This window comes from Anabas testudineus, chromosome 5, assembly GCF_900324465.2.
Source record: "Anabas testudineus chromosome 5, fAnaTes1.2, whole genome shotgun sequence".
NCBI lineage: Eukaryota > Metazoa > Chordata > Actinopteri > Anabantiformes > Anabantidae > Anabas > Anabas testudineus.
Window position 1 is genome coordinate 22,946,248 of NC_046614.1, and position 18,823 is coordinate 22,965,070.

Genomic DNA, 18,823 nt, shown 5'->3' on the forward strand with positions numbered 1-18,823 from the left:
AAACAAGTGGAGTAAATTTCATTACTTGACAAGGTCTGAGGACTAAAATGTTTTTTTAAATTAGGAAATGTGTGTATACGCTGCACAAGAAATCTAACGTTTACAGACAAAAAGATTCAACTTTCAGCTAAAGAATCCACAATGTGGAATATCCACCCATCACTGGGAGGGATAAATCCAAACCGCAGGTCAATCTGAATCAAGTAGTCAAAAAATAATAATTTTCAAGAGACACTGTTGTAAATAATAATAATAACAATTGTCCAGTAGAGAAACTCTCATATTTATTGTTTTCTCTTTATTCCTCATTCTATATAGAAAACTATTGTAGTAGTTGTTTGGTTTGGATCGTCCTTTGTTATGAGTGGACTCAGAGATGTTTCTGGGAACTCAACTTCTGTGAATTAGTCTGTTATTTATGGCAAACAGCAGTTCTTGCTTTCATGTAATGTGGGAGATGTTGCACAAATATGTCCCTTTGTAGACTGTTAATTTGTGTTTTCTTTCTTTTTTTTTATTGCAGTAAATCCAGTGAAACGCTGCAGTGTGGTCTTTATGACCACTAGGGGGAGGAAATATTCCAAAACCAAAACAACAGCAGCACAGATGTTTATCCATCATTATCCTAACTGTTTGTGCTCCTAAGGGAAATTTATGGCAAAAAGCTAAAAGCTCCTTTAATTTACCCTTATAAAAACAATAATGTAAAAAAAAAGCAGCTGAAAGAAAATAAAACAGAAAAACTGAGCATGTATCTCCATTATCCGTTATGTGGTATTTGTGTGGCACATGCTGTTGCAGCTCTGCCAAAGGCTCATGTACAGTAGATCATGTTGCTGTTACAGTTCTGTACAGAGCAGACTCTGCAGTTTTTTAAGGACGTACAGCATGTAAGTAAAATTGGGACAATCGGTGGATCATATTTGCGTCCCAGTTCTGTGGCTTATAGAGTTTCGTAATGGGTTTTCTTGGTGGATCCACTATCATCTATCATACCCTCGTTCAGGTAGAAAACACCTCTAACCTAGCAGCAATCTGCTGCCAGTGTTCAGTTAAAGTTATGACTCCTCACTCATTAGATATTATGTTCCACTTTCACTTTCCACATGGTTTATATTAACCTCTGTTTGGCACCGTGGTTTATCAGAGCTGGTTTTATTTAATGCATTGATGATACTTAAACAGGGAACATTTACATGCGATTTAATATTAACCAGCATTTTATAGTCAACAACATTATGACAAAAATATTTATTTAAGTAGATCTTGATAATAAAAACAGCAATGGGCTGTTGGCTTACTTCTGCTGTTGGCAGGAAACTGGACAAAGAAACAGTTTGATTCAATGATCATCTGTGGAATCACCCATTATATTTCAAACTAAGAACAGATTTATGGACTAATTTGACCTAAAATGCCACTTAAAATACAAACGCAGGCACAAACAATCATAAACATTTACAAAAGCAGCCAGAAAAGGACTAGTTAACATCCAGATGGACACACTAATATTAAAGTAACAGTAATTAAAGTAACAACAGCGTTTTAAACATCTACAGTATAACTAGGTGACTAGAGGTGATCTTACTAAATGTTCTTTCTAGAACTTTTACTCTGGTTTATTAGAACTTTTGACCTTCGTTTTAACAAGAAAAGATTTCATTTCAACTTGTTCAGAAAGACATTCTATGACATTTTTGTCCAAAGCTACTTACAATATGTGCATTCAGTCTCTCTAACCACAGATCCCAGGTATCGGGGTCCTGGCAGCTGCCGCCTTAGTCGAGGTTGTTTCCCTGGTGGTAGTCAAACAGGGAGATACGTTTTCCTTCCTTATACTCCTCCAGGCTAGATTTTCTTTCCAATCCAAACTCATGATTGTCAAAGCTACAGACACAGCAGTGTAAGTAATCATTTAAAGACCGCAGTTCTCACTAACATCTAATCATTCTTCATTGTCGATCACCAAATGAAGTGTTGAAATTATGGCGAGTCTGAAATCACTACCTGAAGCTCCCAGAGGTTATTTTTCCTCTGTAGCACAACATTCAGTCAGTGGCGTAAAACTGAAAGAGAAACTTAAATTACCGATTGAACCTATAAATCATAGAGGGGATAAAGAAGAAAACTCTTCTAGAGAAACATGAGAAATCATCCATATCCTCTGTTTTGACTTAGTTTTTAGAGGAAATAAACTGTTTTAAATATTGATATGCTACAGACAAATTAGCAGAAGTACAAAGCAGAGAGGGCGTTTTAGTCTTTTAACTCTTGTTGATCACTTATCCTTTAAATATTCTTTCAGTATCTGTGAATTAGCTTCACTTTGGTATGCAATTCAAGAAAACTGCTCAAATGAACTGTTTCTATTGGCCAGGTGGTCTAGACACTAGACAAAACAAAAACACTGTCATATGAAACATAAGACAGGAACTTTATTCTTAAAAAGATTCATAGAAAATGTGAAACCCATTGTATTTAAAGTTTGGCATCGCACATTTATATATTTCTGTGTAAAAATAAAGCAACATATAAAGCTTTTTGTGCATCTATTTACGCACGCTAAAAGCAGAACACAGACCTGCTTAAAAGGGTAAATAAAATAAAATAAGAGTCCTCTGTAATAAAGTGCTTTCATGCAGTGAATTTCAGGTTATAAACCGAGTACTAAACCAATAAGTGAGTTGCACTGCAGTCAGTGTTCGTTGTAAGTGGTCTGAATTAGCATGAACTTCTGTTCTGCCTGCTTGGAGCTGAGCTCCTGTGCAGCTGGCTGCTCAGCAGTTGGGGTTGCCCATTCGGCAGTAACAGACAGTCCTGAAGAGCCGACACTGGCAGAAGGCACAGAAATCACAGCACACTTTGCCTGGAGATTTACAGCTTCCCCCCATGGGAATACAGTTAGCTGGAGGCGGAGGGCGCTTTATCACACTAAATTTGTTCTGGGGAAAAGAAAAAGGGAGAGAAGCTGTAAGAATAAATAAGATCATAGTTGTTAGAGATGTTTGCTGCAGTTGTTGGAACAGCAAACAAAAATAAAATGACACAATAGATATAAGAATATCTATATTAAAAATATAAACATAGCAGAAAGAAATCTCTATGTTTTGAGTGAACATGCAGATCTGATCAAGCTATAACAGCTTCAAATCACCTCCTGTCACACCTAAAACTATTTCTGATTAAACAATGAAACACTTTAGCATCATAAACTTATATTGGATCACCTTCTTAGTTTTCTTTGCTTTCTTGCTCTTCTTCACTGATTTGGGCATCTCTGGAAGAGATCGGAAAACAAAGCTAATACGGATAATACTTAGAAATTGATGACAGAAATCCCACCTTTCCAAACAGTAAAGTAAAAACCTACTGTATAACTTTGCCAACGTACCTTCAATAAGAACGGATGGTGGATCTCTATCTAGGCTTTGAGACATAGCATTGTATACAAGAACCCTGTTTGTGGAGAGTCCCTCATCAGGAACCATGTGGGCAGAGCTCAGGACGTACTCTGTCACAGCAAGGAGAAAGCAGCCAAGCAGCAGGAAGGCATTCATATTTCTGTAGGAGAGAAGTAACAACACATACGTGTTAGAAGCATTTTGGAGCACCACGTTTATTCTGTGATCAAGAGTCACTTTATCAAAACCTTTCCTCCAGCTGAGTGTCACCTGCAGAGCTGTGGAAACATTTTCAACATTTAGGACTTGGATTATGTTTTTTGCACAGTTCATGTGAAAAGTGAAGAAAGAAGAGAAGAGTGCTTATGTCAGGTTGTCAACATGTCAATGATAATGTCAACATGTCAAGTAGAACAAGTTTACAATGTTTAAAATCCTAAATCTCAAAAAAATGCCTCTTTAACAAGAGTAGCTATGTGCAGGCACCCTGGCAGCTTAAGGTACAGTTATGGTTCTGGTCATTTTCTATGTTGACTGTCAAATAAACACAAAAAGTAAAAAGCAAATTGGTGATCCCAATGCATCCGGCCAGAGCCGCTACCAGTGCAATAACAAAATTAACTGATTTAGAGAAATGAAAAATAAATTTTAAACAGAAGGTCAAATATCCAATTCTATGATATAGGGAGAACAAGCAGAAAATTAGAGTCCAGAATTTTAATACATTTAACTCTGTAGATACAGAAACATCATGTGATCTAAAATCCTTCCTTATCCTTCTATATTTTTGGCGGAATATGAAATTTCAGCAGGTCTGGCCTGTATTAAATCATCTAACGCCTCAAATTAGTTTCTCCTCACAGGGGGCTGGGCTCGCCCTTAGAGATGAAGGGCAAGGAGCTCAGACATCTGGAGGGAGCTTGGAGCAAAGCCGCTGCTCCTTGGCCTCAAAAGAATTCAGCTGAGTCTCCTGAGCATGTGCAACTGGCAGGAGACCACAGGGTGGACCTAGAACACACTGGTGGTATTATACCTGTCACATGGCTCGGGAAAGACTCAGGTTCTTCCAGCAGGAGCTCCATCCTGGGAAGTAGGATGACTATACTGCATTACCTACTGCCTCCATGATCACAGGCCTGAAACTACCCAGATTGAATGGATGCACTGTCATTTGGAAGGTTTTTACCAAATTCTAGGATCTGATCAGACCGATGACTCATCTATAAATCGAACTTTATATAATTTCCGTTCACATGTTGTTCCAGTGTAATTCATCTTCCAACATTTGTATTTTCTGAATCAAAAGAAAGATTTAGCTCTCGTTTAAGTACAACACGGTGAATATAATTTCATTCATAGTGTCACTTGAACTGCTTTTACTGCAACCTTTACTGCACATAAGCTGCACATATGTTGTTTTCCAGCAGATGTTTTCATGTTACAGTTGTCACGTTTTAAAATGGCCCACAGTCACTCCAGCAGTCTGTGAAATAAAAAGAAATACTCTGAAATCAAATAAATGAAAGAGTCTTTACTGCATGAAATCCTGATAAAATAATGATGTAATTGAAGTCCATTCATACTGAAAGAAGAACTCTCAGACTACAAAGGAAGAGTCCATATTGTTTAAATGAACTGATGAACTGCAGTGATGGCGTTTCAACTATAAACTCTTTTAACTCAATGTTTCTGTTCAGCAGCTATTCTCAAACATTGATATGGGTAAATCATATTTTTGCATACAAATGTTAAAGGTTTATCATACGTTTTTTTTTTGGGGGGGGGGGTTGACTAAAACATCTAAAAGGATTGACCAGCAAGTAAAACGGTGCTCAGGAACTTTGTGATTTGTTTTTTTGGTCATAGCATATATAAAGAAGAAAACACTTTAGAGTTTGAGGACACTTCCCTTCTTTAAAACATCTAAATGTAATGTACCTTAGAAAATAAAGCCGTTTCTGTGTGTGAGCACCTGTTTATGTTATCATAATCCAACATATTGCACCTACAATACAACCAGATATGATCCCTGCGTGTTGAACCTATTACACATTTTTAAGTGTCAATTAATTGCCAAAGAGTTAACATTCGGGAATATTGTTTTTCAGCCTGTAGTAGACATTCAACATAAAAATAAACTGGCCACAAAGTGTCAGCACTGCAGGAATAAACACCTGAGAAGCCCAGCTGCTCTCACACTGATCAAATGCTAATTCATAGCTAAGCAGAACACTGCAGCAGTATGAGAAGAGCTATTTGAGGTGCTTGGCATGGTTGCCACTTTAAGGCTAACAGAAAGGTTCAGCCAAGCTGTATAATTATTTTCACCTGTTCTCTGCTGCTGCAGACTGTTGGAACACCAGATACTCAGTCCAGTCTCTTAATCTTGTTTCCTTCTCCCACATAAGCGCCACTGATCTTCAGAGTTTCATTCTAATCTTCTATGATTATAACTTCATCTAGCGTTTCAATCTTAAATCTTATCTTGTTTGTTCTTTTTCTCTCTCTAATTTAAAGCTTACATGTGATAACCAATACATACTTGTGTGCAGAAATTCCAGTCTGACCTAGTGTATAAGAATATTCTCAGTGATTATCACCTGTGATTTGTATATTAGAGGTGTGTGCATTATATTTATTGCATAAGACATTGTTTTCGATTATGTCCTGCACATTAACGCCGCCCCCCACCTTGCAAAACATATAAAAATATAGTTTTAATTTCAAACAACCACAAAAGAGTGATACAAGACTTATTTCTACCAAGAATGTATTTATGATTGAGCAAACGTAAATCCTTGTTGAGGCAACAAAAATATCAAGTCCAACAAACACACATATAATATGTATTGTTGCACGAATACAAAAAAAACTGAGCATGTTGTTAAACTGACTTTTTTAAAGCAGTCATGTTACTTTTAGTTCAACTTTGTAAATGTAGTAAGTTCATTCAAAATCTTGAACTGTGTAAGTTGCACAAAGTTGTGCAACGTGATTTATAATAATCCAACTTTATTTATTTTTTAAATTATTAAAATTCACCTCTTCAAAATTGACTTGTTTGGCATAACACAATAACAAATAGAAAATAAGTAGTACAAGCAGAGATTTACCAGTTTACTGCCAATTTGAAGTGATAATAGGTAAATTACACAAACTCTCTTTCTACTTAACGCCATGGTTCATGTGAAGTGTTTAACCACGGTGTGTTTGATGTGTGGGACTGATTCTGTTTTGTTATTTAGATCAATGTCCCAGCATAAATACTGAACTTATTAGTTAATTACATTAGACAGTTCCTAAAGCCTGTAGATTATCAAAGCAGAGTCCTGATCCAGCAGAAGGAAACCGCAACAGTCTGAGACCAGACCAGACCAGACCAGACCATTGCCAATGGAAAAACCTTGTCATTCCTTACACAGCCGATGTTTTTGAGAAGCTCCAAAGAATTTTTTAAAAACACCACATTCACAAACACACCTGTTTACTTCAAATCCACAAACACACTAACGCAAAGACTCGTCCAACCTAAAGGCCAGACACTGAAACACAAGAGGAGTAATATAGTCCAATGCAGTCCAGAGAGCAACCCTGGAGAAACTAAACAGCTGCTAAACAACAGGATGGTCCAGGAGGAGCAACTCCCCAGGAAGGTCACATTTAACAACCTTATTTAAAGGGGGTAAGAGGGGCTCTACTTTTACCCCTCCCATTGTCCACCTAGCAAGTCTATCAAGTCAGGTGAGAGGTGAGATCCCCCTGCAGGATAAATTTGAGATCTCCTACCAATTTTCCTTGAAGCCCAGTTGCCAAGACTGAACTTTCAGATTCTAATGAGAAACCTTGGTTGTACAGATACAAAATACACTAAAGATCACAGCCACGGGTGAAATAACTGTACTCTTAAGGTCAATCAAGAAGATTTTAACAAGCACAAATAACCATAGACTGCTGTTTGGCAAACCTTTAAACCTTTAACACTAATTTTGTTAACTCGGCTGGATAGTGTAGTGGTAAGGTCACCTAGAGATCCTTAGGTAAGACCTCCTTACACTTAACCTGCCTTTGTTGCCCTGTACCCCGTAGGTCACTTTGGATTAAAGAAAGTGCTAAAAGACTAAATTTAAATGTAATGTTAGAATTTGTTATGATAAATAGTAGTCAGGCCTTGTTTGCTCCTTAAACTTTGAACTGACCTAAACTAGTCAAACACGGTACGGATTCAGCCCAATTTTTGCCCGGATCTGGTCAGTCCTGACTGATTTTAGAATCTGACTGCAATTTGGGTCGGCACTGCCTGTGGCAGGTTATTATGTTGTTGCTGGCCATCAAGGAACATAAATGAGTCTGCAACTGTGACTCTGGTGCTGTTCATAGTGACTGTGAATGGAGGGAAGGGTGGGGGATTCTCCTAAAGTCTTAACTCTACCGTTTTGAAGATGTTTAACTTTAGGCTGTTTTTGCTGCACCGGGATGTTAGCCATGACACCACTTCACATCTGTATGCAGACTCATCCCCTTCCTGGATAAGTCCAATGACTGTTGCGCCATCTGCAAATGTCAGGAGCTTACCAGAGGAACCAGAGGAGATGCAGTTATTTGTGTACCAAAAGTAGAGGAGGGGGAAAGCATGCAACCCTGAGGCGCTTCTGTGTTGATTGTCAGAGGGGTTGAAGTATGCTTTACTAGTCTCACAGTGCTTCCTGTCTGTCAGGAGGTTGATGATCCACAGAGAAGCTTGGTCGTAATCAGCTGGAAAAGCTTGGCATGAAGGGACAGCAGGATCCTGGCACAGATTCCCCTCTTGCCCGAACGTTAGAGGATGTAGTGCAGTCCTAGCTTGACTGCCACATGTTTGTAATTCTGTTTCTTAGCCACTGGAACTATACTTGATGACTTGAAAGAGGCAGGGACCAAGTAGAGTTAGAGTTACTGGTTGAATATTTCTGTGTATATGGGAGCTAGTTTATCAGCACATTACTTTAGAGTTCATAGTGACACATTGTTCTGGCCTTCTAGCGCAGTGGGTTTTGCACCCCTTTTAGTAATAGACTGGGTAATGATGGTAGTCTTTATTGAATGGGTAGTGGAAACATAAGTGTTGTGGGATGAGAAAGAATGAGGAACCAATGGATGTTTAAAGAAGGGTAGATGTGGGGGAGTCAGGATTATCCCTTTGTCTATCAAATGTGCTGTATAACCTATTTAGATTTTCTGCCAATTATTGGTCATCTTTGGAGTGGGGGAGTTACTTAATTCATGATTTCACGCAAGCCTTTCCAGATGGAGGATAAATCAAGAGCTGGGAATTTCTCCTTCAGCTTCTCAGCATGCCTCTGGTGCTTTGCTGCCTAAATTCCATTTTTCATCCTGTACTTCCCTTGTCTGTCAAGAGTTTTATGGACCCCCTGGTGAGTTTTATCTTTAGCTGGGCAGAAACATCTAAGTTCCTCTGTAAACCAAGGCTTATCTTCGTTGAACTTAACATGACCTGGGGCTGCACAAAAAGCAAAGCAATATCACTGGTGGGACACGTAACATGCTGTTTGAATTTGGGAGTTCATGGCTAAAGGTTTCCCTCTGAAATGGTTTACAGTTTAAGACAAATACGTCTACTGAATTTAATCCAACCAGTCATTTAGTTAAAAATCACTTAAAATCAATAAATAAACATAAATAAATAAATGCTTTTATAAAACATACAGCATAATTTAAATCAATGTGAAATCATTTGTACAAAAGGTGGTATTTTATTAGTGCAAGAATTTCTGTTATTTGCCTTTGTGTTACTTTTTGTTTTCAAGTTTGTTTGGTTTATATATATGAATATGTGTGTATATGTATGTATATGTATATATATATATATATACACACATACAGTGTATGGCAAATAAAAACCCCAATCACCTTAAAACCTCTGCAGAGACTTAAAGTTTAAAAACTACGCTTCAGTGCACTGATTGATCTAAACTGAAACATGTGCAAGAATGAAATAAATAAATAAAAAGTGTAAAATCACACACCATTTTCCAGGTATGAGACAGGAACTAAAACTGCAGGGAGGAATTATATTACTACAGTATTTTCTATGTGAAAATGTTCAGTCATCCCAGGAGATTTGCAAGTAAACAATTTTTAGAATAATACATTTAAATGTAGTGTTTCAAATGAAGACATCCTAACTACAGCACTAAAGTACTTAGTTCGAAAATCAAGTTGTGTTCTGAGAGTAGATATATTAGCAAAGAACCACAAACACTATTTAGAAATATTCCGTACTCAATGATAAAAGTTCAAAGCATAAATTACAGTTGGCACTGAACTCACACATGTAGGACAAACCAGATTACCATGAGCAACATGGGAGACTTGATGAAGAACTTCAGGCGGAGCCCTTCTGACAATCTATACTTTTGAACATTGAACTACATGTGGTGTGAAGATGAGCAATGTCTCTTCAGAAAGTTATTTTACAGCAAAAAGCGGCCTTTGTCAAATTTGAGAGGAAACACGCACATGCTGGCCACAAAAAAATATAGAAGAGGATCTGGACAAAGCACATTTAAACATCCAGATCACTTAAAATGGCTCTCGTGAAAGAGTAGTGCTGAGCCACTGCATTATAAGATGTCTATGATGCAGTCAGAATATCAGGCCGTTTCTACAAAAACATTTATATATAGCTATATAAATACCTATAGATATATTGTTTCCTGTCTGAAAAATACTGCTGAGCTCAGAGCTTTTATTATGTTGCAGTACACTTTGTTATAGACACTTTTATTTGGGTAACATCTAGTTGTTGAACTTTTCAAAAGTTTAACATTAAAATGTTGAACTTGACAAGTGCAGGTGCATAAGCACAGTATGCAAAGGGAGAGAACTTATTTGCACATAAACAATTATTCAAACGAATGAAAAAAATATTTTCCAAAAATCTTTTCCATGCGTTTGTAATAAAAAATAAAATGCCATTGTTTTCTACAGTAATAGCACAGATGCATCTGTGTTTCCAGAAATAAGACTAAATCATCTGGTTTTCGATCATTAGATCTGATTATGTGGTGTAAATTTAAAGTGGAAAATGGATTGCTGCTGCGCTTCAGGGGTGCATACTTCCATGAGACTAAGCACACTTTTATTAAAGTCAAGAAAGTGGCACCGATCTTGGCAGCAGAACAATCAAACAGATGGTATCTGTTTCAGCTAATGTGGCTCTAAATAACAGGCGGTCACAGTTAAACACATGCTGCTATAATAATATGAACAGAATTTCTAATAACGTCAAAATAGAAATGTAAAGTTGCATATAATTCGCTTGACAGGTAGAATAAAGAAGATCAACCTTTATTTAACCAAACAATTTGACCAATGCCAGTTGTTATATCAAATAAAACAGCGGTTTTCTGGTCAGGCTAATATCTGACTTGTGCTGAGTAGAAATGAAAACAAGGATCCTGTGCTTTCTCTGTACACATATACTCCGCCACGCTTATACTGTACATTCTCAAGAAACATGGTGCAACTGGAGGGAGAATAATATCAGAGCTTCCCGGTGGGCTGGTTCCCATTTTGAAATAATTTTCAGTAATTTCCATCCCCCCTGAAGTCGACAATAAAGGCACAGAGTTCTTTTTTAAATTGATCAGCTCTGCTTTAGGCTCCACTTTCACGCATGCAAAAAAACAAAAGAAACAAACAAACAAATAAACAAACAAAAAAAAATCTGGTTTAGAAATGTAATTAAGAAACAGCTGGAAAACACAATTACTCACTACAAATAAAAATTATGAGCATCTACAACTAACTTTACAGACCATTATTTTTAAAGCAAACTTAAAAGAGACATCAAAAAATAATTAAGTATGAAGTCTAAATTCAATTGTTCCTATTCTGAAATAAATACGGGGCCTAAAATATACTTTGACCTAACAACACAGTATTTAAATCTAAGTGCTCTCCTAAGGAAGGCACACTAATGAAAGGTAACCTGTGACCTCGCTGTTAGGAGACGGTCTCTACAAATGAACAAGTGCTCATACCTAAATTACTAAATATGACCCATATGAGGAGGAGCTGTGTTCCTGGGGGATGGGTGTTTGTGTGTGGGGAGGGTGTAAAAGTCCCTCATACGTTTAAAAATGGGCTAAAAATACCCAGTAACCTTTTTGCAGCCAAAATGCGCAAAGAAGGTTTGAGACTTTGATTAGGATGGTGATGCTACCCACGGTTTTGTCTCCCAGGGAACATGGGTATTTTTGGTTTTTGGGTTATAGTAAAGAAATTGTTATTTTAACAACTCCTAAAAAGTTGGGGTTTGTCATTTAGGTTGAGCCTTAAAGTATCTAACAAAAGTACAACAAACTCATTTTCAGTGCTTTTACTAAATTAACTTAATAATATTTATACTGTATAAATTATTATGGAAAGCAGTGTTAGCAAATGTTAAAGTTTGCTTATCAGAAATTATTTATTGTATGTGGTTTTTAAAGCTGTCGTCCAGATTTCCTAGAGTTGTGGAATGTGTGCAAACTTTCTCTGGCATACTTTGGCTCGATAGCCTGACTAAAAACTAAACTAAACTAACTAACTAAACAAATCAAATCTAAAATCGCCTAAGAGACTTTATGCTAGTCTGACATTGCTGCTTTTACATTGTCTCTTTATTTTACTACAAAGCAGCTCAAATACACTGTTTGACCTTTTAAGCTAATCAGGTTCAAATGTAATTGGTTTTAACTAAATGCAGAGCTCTTTCCTCACATTACTCAAAATCAATTATGATCAGTTTTGATCCAAGTAAAAATAATGTGTATTTTATTAGGGTATAAATGTCATTCATATTTTCTTTCCCTTTTATTGTGACATTTTTATGAGTATTTATTGTTGCAATGTGAATTAATAGTTTTATTAAGTAATTTGAGGAACTAACTATTATGTTAAAATGCTGCATTGTGTGTTTTAAGGTAGTATAACTTCCTATAAACACAAAAATCGATCAAAACAAACAACAACAATCACAACAAAGCTCAAGATCACATATTTTACAATCCAAGGCAAGTCAGCACCTGGATCATACTCCTGGTTGACTCCACTTCTGTTTTTGTTCAGACTCTGGAAGATGGAAACTTTGGACGTTTAATCTGTCAGTTATCTGTTAAGGCACCTTTAAAGGGAAGATGTGAGACTTCTGGCAGACTTGAAGATGATACCAGGAAGATAAATCACTCTGACAGCTGTTTTAACGTCTGTGTCATGTCATCTGCTCCATGCGCTGCTCGCCTTTTATCTGTTAGCCGTTTCACAGGTAGATGTAAATTATTATAAGTCCACAAAATATTTGGGACAGACATCTTTCCTTCTGTAATTTCTCCGGCGTTTTCAGGTTAGAAGCTCACTTCTAATGTTTAAACACATCGCTGTTTTTAAAGTAAACATACTGTGCCACAGTTAGATTTTCTTTCCTGCCGTCCCACTTTTTCAAAGTGTGGACATTTCATTTCAAACTTCACCATGAGGTGGGGGAGTTGGCCAGTGCTGGTGTTTTTAATGTCAGAGTTGAAAAAAATGCAATGCTGGCCATGAGCGACCCACAGTGCACTGCTGCTTCCTGTGTGTATGAGGCTGCACACTGCCCATCCTGACCCCGTCCATGTTAATGTTGTGTTTTAAAGACAATACGACTGGAGTACCAACTTGTAGGACGTTTCCTAGAAATATAAGAACTTAAAATAACTCTTACCTTGACATCATAGATCATGTCTGTGGAAGAGTTATTCCATATTTCCACTGTATTCACCATTTAACAGTGCCGGCCAGTGTGCCCGTAAAATTACCCACAAACCATCTGCTTAAGGGACACAGCATGTTTGCATTACCATATCTCATAAATGTATGAAACATTTCTCATGTCAGGAATTCAAAGGGGTCTTAGAACAAGTGGACGGCGAAAGTTCTGCAAAAGATTTTCTTGAATTAATTTTCTCTCTGTTTCCTGACAACTGGCCAATTAGTGGACATGCTGATGACATTAGCCTGTTCACACAGGGTGAACCTCCACTATGCTTGGACGTGCAGTCAGACATTTGGAAGCTCACACAAAAAATACACCAAGCGACTAAAGTTACTGGACTACAGCTTTACAAATCTCACCAGAAGACTAGAACTAAAAATGTTTTTATCCATCTCTTGATATTTTCTCACTTCCCTTCTCTGTCTCCTAACTCTTCATCCCCTAACTTTTTAAAAATATACACCAATCATTTTTAATAAAGGTTCACTAATTTCCTAAAACAGCTAGAGGAAATGGGGCATGTGTTGAGGACTAGTTTCAGCTGCAGATAAATCCACATTTGGTGCTTCAGTGAGCTTTCCTGGCAGCAGCACAGTGTGTGTGGTATTTATTCAAAATAAACTTCAGTGTGTATGATCATAGTAATGAAAGAACACTGTGTCACCGAGTGCAACAGTATCACAGGCTCAATGTTTTCAATAGCTTTTTGACAGCAGTGGAGCTCAATGTCGTATAAGGAGAAGCCAAAACAGATTATAGATACAGACGGTGCTCATAGGATTAGTTAGTTTTTTCTGCTCTGATAACATTTGCACACATGAAAAAACATATAAAATATATCCAAAACATCACGTAGACAATAGAACTGGTCGCTGTAAATGTAAAAGGATTTTTACATATGCACATGTGCTGGAAAAATTCAAAAAGACTCGACTAGTGTTGTTGTGAAGCTGTGAACAAAATAATTAAATCTAAGTTTTTCTAAAACCGCTAAACATTAAAACTGCAGCAGCATCTTATATCACTAATGTGCTTCACAAAATGAGCTATAATTCCCAAATAATTACAAAACTTGTTTTGGGAGTATACACATATACAGCAATAATGTTACTAAAGTGAAAACATTATATGTTCTGCATACCGCAATTTTTCAGAGTGAACCTGAATGGGACATATATCTATTAATACACCGTTCAAACAAATTCTTACCATCTAAATTTAAATGTGCAGGAGTCAAAAAAGTCTTTCTATCTATAATTATTTTTGTCTGTAATGTATTCTTGTAAATATAGTGCCATAATCAATATTAGTTTAGCATTTGTTGCAGCAAATATGCTAATCTTGTTTCACTGTCTGCTGTACAAAATTACAAGAGGAGGGCGACAAAAGCATTAACATGTAGAGTAATCTTAGCAAAGGACGCAAAGTGTCCTCACAAAGTGTTAGTTAAGCGCCTGGCAAAATATCCAGGCGCTTAACTAACTAAGAAATATCTTGTTATCAGTTGTCCAAGGAATGTCTTCAATCAACCATCAAGTTGCTGATTGAAAAGATGGTGTTTACCCCCAGTTCCCCCTGGCGACAAACATCAGGTAACAGTAAAATTATAAGCAGTGTTAAAGATATTACAGGAACAGTTTTAATGACTTTATAGTGCAGTTGTTTTTCAGCTAATCCTTAGTTATGCTGATAATGTTATTACTCTGTATTCACAGACAAAGATAAAGGGCTCCATGCTGTAAATGGTATTTTTCAGCTGTAAGTTTTAACTGCTATTTTTATGTTGAAAATTACAAGCAACCTCTTTCCTCGTCCTGCAATGTACTCGTGTTTTTGGGTGTTTTACGGCATTGCTCGCTGTAATCTGAAAAATGTTTCCTCTCTAGAGCCAAACCAGCGTGCAGCGATCGTGCAGTGAGCTCATGCCTTCCTGTTCGTCCTTGTTGATTTTAATCACATGTTTGTATCATGAGCAAGGTGTTAAAGAATCTTTTGTATGTAGTATTTTTATTAACAGCCCAAAACTATAAAAATCTTTAACTTGACCGATACTTAAGGGCGATTTAATCACTTTTACAAAGCCTAGGATTGGGCTCATGAAGTTTCAATAAAACATTTATTGCATATGAAACACATTATGTGCTGAATTTTACACTGCATTTCTCTCAAACCTTTGGCTGCAGTTCTCCAGTTTACAGGTCGTGAAAACCTCTGACATTCAATTACTGTTTTGAGACGTTAGAAAGACATTTGTGCCATCAGACGTACACTTACACTGGGGAAAAGACGACGATAACGCGATACATGGATGTGATGTGTGTACAGGGCACAGTCATTATATTTCTATAACTGTAAAATTGAGTTTCTCAGTGTAACAGCTTTTTTTTCTGCAGATAAGAAATGTGCTACGAATACCAGCGTAACACTGTGCTGTAGCTGTGAAAGCTCTGCTGACTGCTGATATTGACTTTTATAAAGAGCACAGATACAGCAGCTTTTCTGTTTTTATTTATTTGTTATCCACACACAGATAACGGGGTCAAGATTATATAGTTGACAGACGGAGTCCCGATAAGTGTTTCTTCATCCAGAATTATATAAAATACGCCGATGTTTTCTGCTCAGGCACATAAAAATGGCAGGAAATAAATGTACCGAAGTCAGGTCACACAATCGATCCAAATGTTGGAACCCTTCACCAGAAATGCCACAGCTAATCAGTGGTTCATTTGTTTCCCCGTCACGAGCTGTTGTTTCAACAGTGTAATGGGCATAGCACCCTCTTCACTTTATAGGCCACAGCTGGGGGGAAACCCTTGAAAAGAAGTTGCCACACAGGGAAATGCTGTTGAGGAATTTTTTAACAAGCGCTCGGAGGATGATCTCTAATAAATTCAGACTTTTTTTCTTTTTAACATTCAAGACTAAAGCGTGAGAACCAGTGTGTGTTTTATGTTTTCTGATTCATGCTCCATCTGTATCTTTTCACGTTTATGTTTTTTTTTTCACCCTGCTTTTTCCATCGCTCAAAACAATTTCCAGGAACTGTTTGAACAAGATAAAATAGGACCAACGTTTCCATTTGTCTTACCTGGGGTTTGCAGGCCAGCTGTGGGTCAGTCCGTCACACTCTCAGCTTCTGACTGTCTCTCGTTTCTGTAGTGTGCTGATCTCCTTTTCCCTCTTCTTCTTTATTGCTGCACGTCTTTATCTTCCTCTCTGGTCCACGAGTCACCTCTCTCCTTTCTTCTCCTCACTCTCTTTTTCCACGCTTCACCTCTGACTTTGTCGGGGTTTTTTATCTCAAAGAATTTTCTTCTTTGCCTTGCTTCACTTCTTCCCTCTCGCTGTCTTGGTGTACCCTGCCTCTGTTTCTTTCTTGGTTAATATTTTTCCTCTCTCCGATTCTCCTTTTTATCCAGCTCTCCTCCGTTTCTTCTTTTATCTTTGCCTAATAGTTGTACCTTGCAGTGCTGTTGATAATAAAGACATACTGGGGGGGTTTGCACTGGAGGCGGGACCAGAGCTGCAGTAGGCTGGGGGATGGGAAAGGTCAAATTATGCAGAGGATGGACAGATAAATGTGAACCAGACCCTCCTGTGAATTGTTGTTTCTGGTGAGTTGTAGTGCACTGTTTGAAAAGCTAATATCAGCCTTTAGGAAAATACTCTCTCATATCCTTTTCACCTGTTTCTCACAACTTGGCCTGTGATTTCCTACTTTGTCTAGAACAACAGGCGGTGTCACACACAGAAAACACACTGAGGCTAACGCTAAGCAGGTGTCTGCAGTATATTTACAGTGCATGGTGACAAAAAATACTGGAACGAATACTAGTCAACAACCACACCACTGGTGGCGCTAGAGGAGAAGTCAGTGAATTCTCCTTTGTGGATCTAGGCTGTACAAAGACTAAACCAAAGCTGTCACGCGGACTGGCCGATGTTTCTAAAACTACAGGATTATGGAACACAGGTAAATGGCTGCATTTATATAGCACTTTAATCCAAAGCACTTTACATCCATTCACACACCGGTGGTTTGAATGTGGAGACGGAATAAACTACAGCTTTAACCTGACAACCCAGTGATTAACAGACGATCGGCGCTACCTGCTGAACTTGCATGGTGAGTGATGAGATGTAGAAGATTTTTCTTTTTCATTCACAGACATTAGAAAGTTCTTACCTGCTCCCACAAGAAACTCACAGGCACAGCTAACGTGGGTCTTGGTTGGTAAAAAGTCAGTCACTAAATGCTAAAACGAAAATAAATAAATAAATAAAAATGACAAATTAATGTAAAATAACATTTTCTGACAAACCATGATTCGTATCATGTGTAATGTATAAGTCATTATAAGTTAATGAACTTTAATGAATGAATTCTTTTTCTTTTAAATAAAATGTTTTTACATATTCAAAACATATTTTTACTCAATAGAATAAAAAAAATCTAAAATACTCACCCTATCTTACACTTATATTATCGTTCTTTAAAATGCACGAGACTGGTGTGATGATGAGTAAATGTGTTGTGTTTGATCTTTGATTGAGGGCAGACTAACACAGACACACACATCTCAGGTTACATCCAGCTGAGCGGTTTTGCAAACACAATCACAATGAAAGGTCTAAAGGTTAATTACAGCATGAAAACCTGATGTCTTTTTTCCTTGTTAGTGTCGTAAACAAAATCTTTTAAATGCATCATATAGTTAATCCTCAGAGAACTGTCTAAATGTCTGAATCATGTAGACATAAATTTTGCAGTTAGATGTTTTTTACTTTTGTTGATGCAGCAGGGCAAGTTAAATGCTCGTGTTTGGGGTCAACATCTGTCAATGGGTGCAGCTAAATCAATGAAACAGATAATGATTTTTTTTAATGAATGTATCTGTACCGATGGGGGGTATCATGTATGAAAAGCAGTACATTTTAGCATTTAGCATTTAATGAAACATTTTAATGTAGAACTACTACTGCAGTGAATAATAAGTGGGGAAATGTGCAGAGTTGGTAAATGTGTAATTAAAGACCCCCATAGAAATATTTCAGACCTGTAGGATCAGTTCTAATCGAGAGACAATCTTCAGTTTTACTTTTCGAGATATACATTGATTATACAAACAAATTAGAAACACTCGTTCTCACAGCTAACGTGATCCAAGGAATTCCAGACAGATTTAACCTGTAACTTGATGCACTAGTGAGGTAATCACTGAAAATAACTGCCTACCTGACTTAAAACAATGAAACATCTGGTTGTAAGGTACCAAAGAAACTACAAATATGATCAATGTGTTTTATTGTTTTTTGTGTGCTTGTTTGCTTTTTTAGCCTTTCTGAAACTAGCTTTACTTTCACATTGTTTGTCGAGCTACAGACTCTCTGCTATGTGTTTACATATATTAATTATTATAAAATCCTTCAAATACAATTCTGTTATTCACCAATCCAACATATAGGAACATGTTGAATTGATTAGCCTTTGTTTTAGCAGACATTTGGCACTTTTGATTAAGGACACATTACTTATGTTTAGGGTCAGTAAAACCCTGGAGTGTATGAACTGCCTGTTCGACCTCCTATGAAGAAACCGTCATAAAACTGCAATAACATAAATCCT

The 18,823-nt window shown here is 37.2% G+C and overlaps 1 protein-coding gene across 1 annotated transcript; it reads right to left on the bottom strand.

Annotated features, from left to right (window-relative positions):
* Positions 1 to 2,475: 2,475 nt before the first annotated feature.
* On the bottom strand, positions 2,476 to 16,652 carry asip1 (agouti signaling protein 1). The gene is made up of 4 exons (XM_026349074.1): positions 16,286 to 16,652; positions 3,392 to 3,561; positions 3,228 to 3,277; positions 2,476 to 2,942 (listed from the first exon to the last, which is right to left on the bottom strand). Exons 2-4 carry the CDS (start codon positions 3,555 to 3,557, stop codon positions 2,778 to 2,780), a joined length of 381 nt encoding a protein of 126 aa, XP_026204859.1. The 5' UTR covers positions 3,558 to 3,561; positions 16,286 to 16,652; the 3' UTR covers positions 2,476 to 2,777.
* Positions 16,653 to 18,823: the final 2,171 nt, after the last annotated feature.